At 41.3% G+C, this 11,017-nt stretch overlaps 1 protein-coding gene across 6 annotated transcripts in view; it reads right to left on the bottom strand.

Moving 5' to 3' along the window:
* Nucleotides 1–2,161: 2,161 nt before the first annotated feature.
* The window catches only part of BRDT (bromodomain testis associated), a 2,808,714-nt gene continuing 2,799,858 nt past the window's right edge, over nt 2,162–11,017 (bottom strand). For all 6 annotated transcript variants that reach the window (XM_078646309.1, XM_078646312.1, XM_078646315.1 and 3 more), the window contains one exon: nt 2,162–3,572. In XM_078646309.1, coding sequence (XP_078502435.1) covers nt 3,504–3,572 — 69 coding nt within the window. In that variant the 3' untranslated portion in view covers nt 2,162–3,503. The remainder of the gene's footprint in view (nt 3,573–11,017) is intronic.

The following is an 11,017-nucleotide window of genomic DNA, read 5'->3' as shown; positions in this document are numbered from 1 at the left end:
CTGGCGATCCCCAGAGGGTCCCCCCATAGCACAATGGAAGGGGGCGGTTAGCAAATGGGCGGCAGCGGAGGAAGACGCTTTAAGGGAGGAAGAAGCCAAGGGCGCGCGCAAACTTCCCATCTCCATGGAATGGGCCATGCTCCTTCACAGCTTCCGCCAGTCCACGCAGGCTGGTGACCCGCCTGACCCTTCCCCTCCCCCCACCCAAGAAGACCAGTAGCCTTCACCTGAAGTGAGTCACCCCAGAGTCGGACCCCGATAACCCCCTACGTCCTGGGCAACCTCTTGCATGTCCGGCCATCCGTGGGCTTCTCCCCCCCCCCCCCCGCCTCGACACCCGCTGCCATCCTCCCCCTACTTAGACCCTGCTAGCGCCTACATGCTTCCCTCCCAGAGTTCTGTTACCCCCCTGTTCACTGGTAACACTGTTATGTGCACAGTACAGATCCAGATCCAGTGCTGTTATGGCATGAGAGTGCCCATTTGATCTTCTTCATCGCCCCTATGGCGATACCGTCCCATCACCGCTCAGCCTGCAGGAGCCTTTACGTGATTATGATGCACTGACTCATCGAAGTCATGTTTATGTGTACCAGTTCTATATAGCAAGAAAATGTTGCGCACATAGCTGTTCGTGGCTGAATGTTGAGGCCACGTCGGCGGACTGTTTATGCTGTACTGAGATACTTTACTGCAACAATAAAAACAAATTTAAATAAAAAAAAAAAAATAACTGGCTTTTCTTTCCAAATCTACAGCAGGTGCCCCAAACAACATTAGGCTTCATTGTCTATGATCACCTGTATCACATATTGTAAAATTCAGTACTTCCTAACGCAACAAAACCCAAATTTTGCAGGCAATCCAGGAATAAACAAAGGGCCGGAACCTTATTAGGCAATTTAATTAAATACTACTTAGTGTAATTTGTTTCTACCACCTCAGAAAAAATGCCCAACTGCTAATGACCAGCAGATGTTATTGTCCACCTTTCATGACTGAGTAATTTATTTGCCCCTATAGTGATGTCTGTAGAAACAAATACCCATTGTTTTCCCATTTTAATCTAATTTTGAACGCCTTACACTTTAAAATGAAAATTAGTGGGTATTTCTTAGTTTCAGCTATAGATATAGCTTTCGCTGTCTGTTTGCCAGACTGATTGTTTCCGAAATACATAGATTGGGCTTTGGGTCAGCCTCCCCCTCATTTCCCCCCCTGTACTACTGACTGGTGCCCATCCTAAATCGTGTTTTTACCCATTCTAGGATGGCCATTGGTGAGTGTGAATTTGTAGCAGGCACTGAAAAGTCATGTTGTGTTATTTGAATAAACCTATTTAAAGATGGCTGCTGTGGATGCGTGTGCACCATGGCCATTTTTTAATAGGTTTGTTCAAATATTGCATATGCATTCAAAGATGTCTGCCGTAGATGAAAGCCTATCCATGGCAGCCACCTTTAAAAGCATATGTAATCTTCAAAAATGGGTTTACTGTGGATGCATTTGTAATCCATGGAAGCTCTCGAACAAAACCAAAAAAAAAGGCAAATCCAATGGGCTTCATTGCCAAGACTTACTGCTTTTCCAAAGCTTGTTGTATTAGTACACTGCCTGACCTTGTATCTACAAATAAGTCATTTTTATATCCTCCAGGCTCCGAGGACCAAAGAAAAAGATGCATTGCATGCCCCAAAGCATGTATAGATGCCATTGTTCTCATTAATACTTTTATTTTACTTTGTGTGCTTTAAGATGTAATTGCATGAATTATATATGTTATCCTACAGGTTTGTTTTAAATTTGAAATAAAGATATTTACTGACTTAAAACAAGTCACAGTGATTTAAACTCGTTCTGAAGGAACTTTACTATCAAAAATAGCAGTAAAAAAAGTGCAACACCGTGCTCATGTGTCTGATTGTAGAGTAGCTCAGCTTAAGATTTTACTGAGTAAAAATTCAATTTTTAACCATACACCCCCTGGCTAAGTTTTATTTCATTTAGACATTTGTTGTACCACACACAGATTCATAAAGATGGGCCATGATAAATGTGAAACGCCATCATTATAAAATCTGCTCTTTAACTAGGTCAGTGTAAGAGTAAACACTTAAAGATCAATTCTTAAGTCAAAACAAATACTTGGGAGAACTACACAAATATGTTACTGCATTTATTACAGTACAAGGTCTGTACATGTACATCTGTCTCATCAGTTATACAAAAATAGAATTCAAAAGAAAATAATAAAAAGAAAAAAATGCTAATTGTTTGCCCGCTTACAACATTGGAGGTTTGTTGCGGTTAATGCGGAATAGCACAAATAAACAATTTTGCGTTTTTTAAACGTATTAATTTGGCAATAAAATAATTATGCTATTATAGCAAACACATATTTACCTTCCAGTTGCATTTCTCAACACAAATAGAAATATTAGCACGAAAAACACTTTGATATCAAGTGATTTACAGTATAAGCGTAACACCATAACTAATGTGTGCGGATCCGCCACATCAGGGACACAGTTACATACATTACACCAGTAACTGGGCAATTTTCACCAACATTTAGAATTAACGACCTGTGCCAAATATAATTTGCCACTAACTGATCAGTATGAGTAAAAGATTTAAACCAATTAAAAAAGGCCTCGACATTCGGTAGTCAGTGAAAATATGAATGAAAAAGTTTCAGATTACAAGTGCAAAATTATTCAGTAAACAAGGGAATGCATATAACCGGTCACCTAATGTTTTATACCGAAATTGTGATTTGCTCCTGCCAAAAAAACTAAATTTTCATATTCTTGCCCTAAATATTTTAATCTATAATTTAACACAACTGTTCAAAATCTAATTTCAAGATCCACGAGGCAGTAAAGACATTCACCGATTCCTTCTCCTTCCAGTCAACACTTCTAAATACTGCAATAATGAGAAACTATTAGATATCAGGTTACGTAAACAACACAAGCGATCTAAGCGATAGCGATTACATCGTATTTAAATAAATAAACGCAAAAAATACTGTACAAAATCTTACATAGAAAAAGCACTGTGCAGTATTTACAAAAGAACTATATTTTATGACAATAGATGTTGTACACATTAAACGAGGAGATACTAAAGATTCACCGATTCGGAGTACTAATGCTGGTGTCAAACGAACATTCAGAAATATTCAAGTGTCCGTCTCCAAGACACATCATATTCTTTTTTTATCCCCGCAGATTTAGATCGAGGAGGAGGGTATGTCCATTATCACATATATACCAGTATCTTATGAACGCCAATTTACAGCTCCTTATATATTACTGAATAAGATATTAATCCTGTTCATGCAGTTATCTTTATCCAATGACAGGCAGCATTTAAAGTGCACAAACATCGGGTGCCTTGCCATGAGGTTCATTTCACTGAATGAATATTTTGTTGCCGAACCACACTATCTTCAGAATCCGATGTTTATTTCCAAAAGGTTGTAAGCAGTTCGCCCAAATTCACTTCAGATTTTCTTCAAATGTTGCCATAATTTCACTTTGGAAATACATATTAATGGTGCCTGCCATCTGTGGAAAAAATACAGCAACGTTAAAAAGTATCTATTACATTACCCTGCAAAAACCAAAGAGTTTGTAAATGTATTTTTATTGTCACCTTTTGCCCATAAAGCGTCTGTTGCCTAAATAGTTTTTGACCCAAAATCACACCAATGACTAGAGATATGCCATTTTAGCGGCCATTATCATGTTCCTTTGTTTCATGTTGTGGCTTCTAAATTGGTCATGGCAAAGGATACCTATACCCTCTAATAATAATACAGCTTTTCCTATTAGTGTAACTAGGGTCAACTAGTAACTTTGGTGGTCCTTTAGACTTGAAAAATAGCCCACTGTCCCGCCAGGTCAGCAGGGGTTATTCCCTCGGCTCCCCTGGTTGAGGACCTTCTGCTTAATTTAGAAATGCCCACCTGCAGATCTCAACGCCTACAATGGAACTGCCAAAAACAATTAATGGCCCAAAGTGCGCAGGGAGCTTTCTCCCTGTGCTGTCAGAACCATTGAGTGGTTTTCCTGCCTGAGACCACCATGCCTCACATGCAGGGAACCTGTGACCATCGCCCCACACCCTAAATAGGGCGGCCATCGCCCCACACCCTAAATAGGGCGGATGATCATCACTATGATCTGACAGCCCAGTGATGGACAGACTGACAGGTCAAAGGTTTATGCCGGCAGAGTCACTGGAGGCTCTGTTGGTGTATACCTGGCAATTCCCCAGAATATAAACAGAGAGGGGGGACCACCAATTGGGTGGAACAGGAGTACTGTCTATTTGCAGTGGCGCTTCAGCTCTGACAAACTCTAAATGACTCGCTATGCAGCTCTCTGGTAATTAATCTGAAATCGGCCAAACACTCAAAGCAGGCATGCGATAACTGTAACAAAAGAAACAAGTTACTTACCTTTAGCATGTTCTTTCTAATGGATATGACAGCTACCACTGATTCCTAATATAGACCTCTTTCCCAGGTGCCAGACATGATCTGGAAAATTCTTTGTAGCAGTACAATGTCACCAGCGCCAGTGACTCTTTACTGCATAACATGATGTGGTTGTGTGACACCATAGATGTGACAAGAGAGGTATATGTATGGCATAACCGGAGCTGAAGATATCAGTCCGCCCCAATTTTCCAACATCTTTAAGGAAGCAGGGGGCCTAGCCACATACAAAAACAAACAAGAGATGAGAAACAAGAAAAGCCATCCTCTGTAGAGAAGGGAGGGCAATAAGGAATTTGTAGGGGCAGCCACATCCTCCAGAAAGAATGTTACCCAAGATATATAAAGTTCTCTTCCAAAAGGGTATTTTCTCTCGCAGAATCTGTTTATGAACCACTTCAAAAACATCACTGAAGGAAGATGACTGAGCACACCCCTTGAAATCTACACCAGGAAGTCCTGTAGCTCTGCTCTTTGTGGGTGCAGTGAACCCCTAAATTCTAATACCCCGAAAAGACACCTCAACAATACACAAACAAGTGGATAGATTGGAACGGTGTTAAACCTCAATTTCATGAGGCAATGTGTTCCAAGATAAGGCATAACATAAGATATCAAAAATATTGTCAATTAAGAAAGGAGAGACTCAGTAAGAAAGTAAGAAAGGAGAGACTCAGCTCTATTGCAGATTCATACATTTAGGGAGCTTTATCACAAAAATTCAAAGGGTACAATGTAGAAATTGCAAAGAGCAGATGCTAAACGTTATTGTCATGAATATATAATAATATAATATAATCCACATTTTTAAAGCGCACAATCACCCGTAAGGGTCTCTAGGCGCTGGGGGCCGTCGTGAAGATTAATCAAGCTATTGCCCAGAGTCACATGGTGCTGGGCTAATCTGCCGCCGGTGCCGGGGATCGAACCGGATCCTCAGATTCCGGAGTCAGTCGCCCTAGCCGGAGCGCCACACCTCTTCCCATGAAGGCCCTGAGAAACAGGTTAATACAGAATTATGGGCAAAAACCAAAGTATTTTAAGTCCATATATGCAGAAAAATCAGTAAGAAATCGTACAACAACTCTAATAGCATCAGGAAGTCTTCTGGCTCACCCCTAATTTGAGGACTTATAGAGGAAATCTTCTCATTGAATAGAATAAGAACCGAAAATTCATCATGGTGACGGTGTGAGCAAAATAATTACTATTTCAGCAACTCAGAGCACAACAAATGACAGTGTCATACTATCTTACCACCTAAGCATTATCCCACTACAAGAATATTGATTCAGAGCACTTTATGCTAATGTCATCCGGAAATGGCAGAACAAATTAATTCAGTAATTCAGAGTCTCTGGGTCCTCCCAAGCTGATTTTTGGTAAGGCACCGAAGTCCAGACAATATTTAAAGATGCCTTTACATTCTGTATTTATCTGTCACATTTGATGTGCTTCAAAGAAAGAGGTCAAATGTCAGGCTATGTCTTCTGCTGCTGAGACTGGTGTTTAGGAACTCCTGTCACTTTGAAGTCAGAGAAAGAAAAGTAAAGTGAATTATGTGTCAGTCCTGCTGTGGTACAGTAAGTGTGAAAGGATAGCTGGAGGGTTATTTGTTTAACACACAAAAACATTAATGTCAGTAAATGAACTGTACACACAGCATTAATGATAGAAAAATGAAGCACATGTTAAATGTATTTATGTGTTGCAAACAAAGATTTCAATAGGATCAGAACAAATAAAGACACTTTACCTGGTAATGCACAAATGATAATATTCACTGGAACCCTATTTTCACAAATTATCGTTTGTGTGCAATATAGTTTTATTCATAAAACTGTATGTCTGTTCAAATGTACTGACCATTTTAATAGAAAATGTGCTATCTGCAAATTACTGCGCACTACCACACGATGCTTTAGATACATTGAAAATTGCCCGCGTCATGTCCATTAAAGCTAGGTAGGTCGCAACATTATGTCGTAATAAAAAGTGGGTCTTGGTTCTAAAACCTTTGGGAACCAATGAACTAGTTATAAAATAACAGTGAACTATTGTAAATGAATGCAATACAGCAAATAAGCTGAGGAAACCTTTAATGTTGTCATATTACTGAGCCTATGTTAGAAAATCTTCTTCAGGAGCAACGTAAATAGGAAATACACAAACAAAGCTCTGCTTGACTGTGTGCAGCAGAAACAATAAGCAGTGAACGTGCAGCGTGTAGCATCTTTTTTTAACAAGAAGGTGCTGAGGCCTACTTAGCATAAGCCAGTAAAATTCAATTCAACAGGTCGTATCAAAATCGTTTTAAAGTTAATAACATTATATAAGTGTATGCATGTAAATTCAAATACAGATCCATATTATGTACATTACTATTAATGCACAGTTTTATAAATGCACAAAACTCTTATATCTCCAATACTGTGATACCATTTGCTAAATGCGAATCAACTTTTCTACTGGAGGTATGTCACAGAGGAGCTGTTGGTCGGGATCGTTTTGACAAATTGCCCACCAGGGTGTGCATTACCAAAGGCAAGCAAATTGTTCTTCTGATGAATACTTCTAACTGCAGATTATCCAATATTGGGGTATCTTTCATAGATTCACATGCCTGAATCATTCCCCGTCGCTGAGGCTGGAGTCCCACGGTAAGAAATACAAAAGCAGTGCCTTAGTAAACAGTAGTAGGCTAAAAGAAAAGCCCAAAGGCCTAACACTTAGTAGCCTATCTACCTCATATGAAAAGAACTAAAAAATAGTTCCAACCAATCAGCTACCAGCACCCTCTAGAATCTTTCCAGCAGAGGCAGTTCTCCTCAGATCTTCACCGCATGTCGTATGGAAGGGAGTCCCTGAGTGCCTACTCAGTTTCTTCATCTTTGTTTTTGAAAATGTCTGACAAGAAGGCTCTTTTTAGAGTTTGCAGGACATGTGAGAAGAAGAGGGTCCATGTGGTTGATCAACACAAGGACTGCATCTACTGTCTACATCCTAAACATGTCGTTAAGGATTGTAGAATCTACTGGACCTTCCCTGCTAAAACTATTAGTGGACTATACCTAACTGTTTCTTTTCCTTGAAAGATGTGCAGTGATGTACTGTCATGTAATCTTACCACTTTTTACAGGTCACATAGACAAAAATGTTGTAGATGACTATTGTATTTTATTATGTACTTATCAAACTTTATTGTATGTTCATCTCCCTAGGTTAATCACATTGACCCCTATACCACGACAGAATATAAACGTAGTCTTGATAAAGGTGGACAAAACTGTGGAAAAACCACCGAAACGCGTCGACGCACCACGTAGTATAATTCATGACTTCGACATTTCTGTTGATATACTCTATTGTGGTGTACATAACTCAGGTGTCAATAACAGAGTCTGAATATACATCTTGTATTGTATAATTTTAATGTCTTACAATCTTTTCTGTCCTTGTGTTTCAATCTTGCTGGCCAAAATTGAATGTTGATTATATAATTCTTTTACTATTTGTTTTAATCATGTCAAGTGGATTCCCATTGGTCCACTTTCTTTTTTAATACTTGTATTCTCAATAAATTGTAAGAATTCTTGTTACATACGCGCATTCTGTATTTGTTTTTGACCCTCTGGCTCAGTTGATTTAGTCACGTTCAAGGGAATCCCTTTTTTTTCATGTCCGTTATTCACACACCAGATGTAGAAACGCTCCATTTGAAAGCGTAGAAAGCTCTAGTAGAAGGTATTTTAGCCTCCTTGAGGATGTTCATACAGTCATCTGGTAAGTCTAAATGCCCATACTGCAAGACTTCAGGAGCCATGCGGTCAGCCGTAGCGAGGGAAGGCAGGGATGGAACACCTTCCCTTGACTCTTGGACAGCAGGTCCGGACGGCAAGGAAACCTCTGAGGTGGAACTTTGGCGAGCTGCAGAAGGTCCGGGTACCACCACTGGCGCGGCCACTCCGGAGCTATCAGTATCATCCTGGATGTGGTCCTGTAGAATTTGGTGATCACCACTGGAATGAGAGGCAGTGGGGGAAAGGCATAAAGTAAGTTCTGGTCCAACTCATCAGCAGCGCATTCCCGCTCGAACCTGGTTGGAGAAACCTGGATGCGTAGACGGGGCATTTGGCGTTTGTTGCGTCTGCGAACAAGTCTATGTCTGGAAAACCCCAGCGTTTAAAAATGTCGAGAGCCACTTTGTTGTTGAGCACCCAGTCGTGCGCTTCTACGAACTCCCTGCTGAAGAAGTCCGCGTGAACATTTAGGGCACCTGGGACGTGAACTGCCTTGATGGTCAGATGTCTCGCCAGTAACCACTTCCAAATTGCTTGTGCCTCCTGGAACAGAACTCTGGATCTGGTGCCTCCCTGCTTGTTCAGGTAAAACATTGTTGTGGTGTTGTCCATCTTAACCAAGAGGGAGCTGGATCTCAGAGATGGGAAGAAGGATTTGAGAGCCAGCTGGACTGCTCTCAGTTCCAGGAAGTTGATATGATAACCCTTCTCTGTGTCCGACCACCAGCCCTGTACTTGGAGGTGATCCATATGGGCATCCCAGCCCTGCAGTGAGGCGTCTGTCACGATAGTTTGTGTTGGAGTCTCTTGGTGAAAAGGGACCCCTTGCAGAAGATTCGCTCTCCTTGTCCACCACCTGATAGAGTCCTTGGCCGACTGTGGAAGTGCAATCCGATCTTCCCACTTCCCTGAAGCCTGCGCCCACTGGTACTCCAGAGCCTGCTGAAGAGGACGCATGTGCAATCTAGCATTGGGGACAATGAAGATGCACGAGGCCATGGATCCTAGGAGGGAGGACACTTGTCTGACCGTAGGGAGAAGAGTCTGAAGAAGGTCCTGAGACTTCTTCCTGATAGATATTAATCTCTCCTCCGAAGGACACACGCTTCCTTCTTGTGTGTCCAGGGAGGATCCCAGATAGTGAATGTTCTGAGTGGGGTTGAGAACTGATTTCTTGTAATTAACTCGAAGACCCAGGCTGTTTAGAATGTGAAGAGTGACAGACAGATGCGACTGAAGAAGAGATGGAGTGGAACTCTTCAGAAGCCAGTCGTCGAGGTATGGTATGTCTTTACTTTATTCGATATTTGCATATCATAAAAGTACATAAATATAACACGCATAGAAAGACATACAAATATTTAAAAATGTTGTCCAGTATAAAAACTTTAAAATCATTAAAAGAAAACCTATATTCACAATATTTACTGTATAAAGACCCTGGTAGCAGGGGGTAAAGTGCATAGAGTGCAGTATGGGATTTCTAAACAGGCAAATTTGCAGTTTTGTTTGAATCTACCAGCCTGCTACGAATCAACCAAGCACTTGATAAATATTTTGCAACCCCACAAATAATAAACAGAGATGTTGTGTCTGAAGAAAGAATACGTAGGGCAACCCTGAAGTCCCTGACTCCCAATTCCCTGCATACTGGTTTAAGCCATCTTGTTCTTAGGTTGTGGTATGCATTGCAGGCAAACAAGAAGTGGGGTAGGGATTCGGGCACACAAGGACAGTTTGGACAGGTAAGGAGAAAGTCTTGTGTTCCTTTCCAGCCCTTCATAAATGTGTTAAGAGGAAGTGTCCCGTACCTCATTTTCAGAAAAAGAGATCTATCTTTTGGGACTTGGATAAAGTCCAAAAATGGTTCCAACTTCCTCATGGGCTTGTATTCCAAATATTTGGTAGTTAGGGCTCCCCACTTTGTGCTCTTGAGATCCTCAGCAAGAACCCACTCCCAATAAATTTTCTTAACAGCCCCCTTAGGGGGTGGAGACTGTGAGGACCAGAATTCAGCCATCCCCAAATCCATAACCAGCTTCCTCAATTTAGTAAGCCACTGTATTTTATTAGTACCATTCAGGGAGATCAGCTCGTCCAGCAGCAAGGCATATTTTGCCAATTCTGGTGTCCTTCTCAGGCGCACCCAGAATAGCAAGGGGCGGAGGCGGACTATATCCGAAATCGAGCGTTTGCCCATGTCAAGGAAGAGTGGCTTCAATGGGGTCAAAGTGGGGAGGGAAACTAAATCTCTTACAAACTTGTTCTCGGCTCTGATCAGATCATCCACTTTCTCACTTCCCCAGAGTTCAGAGCCATATATTGCAGAAGCCAACGCCTTTCCGTCATAAACAGCAAGAGCCGGAGCTATAGGCCTGCTAATAGACAAACGCTGGTTCCTTAGAATAGCTCCAGATGTTCTTTTTAGGTTTAGGAGCATTTTGGCGACATGGGAGTCCCATTTAATTTTGCTATTAATCCTGACTCCCAGGTAGTCAAATTCCTCCACCACCTCTAGCGGTGACCCGTTGAGAGTAATATTACTTCTCTTAGCTTTTGTGGAAGGAGGCATAACCATCAGTTTTGTTTTAGAGGTGTTAATTATCAGGCCGTGTTCATCACAAAACAGAGTAAATCTGTTTATCAGTTTCTGGAGACCAGACAGGATTTTAGACATCAGGAGGGTGTCATCTGCGAAGAGGAGGGTAGG

Source organism: Lissotriton helveticus, chromosome 1_1, assembly GCF_964261635.1.
Source record: "Lissotriton helveticus chromosome 1_1, aLisHel1.1, whole genome shotgun sequence".
NCBI lineage: Eukaryota > Metazoa > Chordata > Amphibia > Caudata > Salamandridae > Lissotriton > Lissotriton helveticus.
This window is presented reverse-complemented; position numbering and strand designations above follow the sequence as displayed.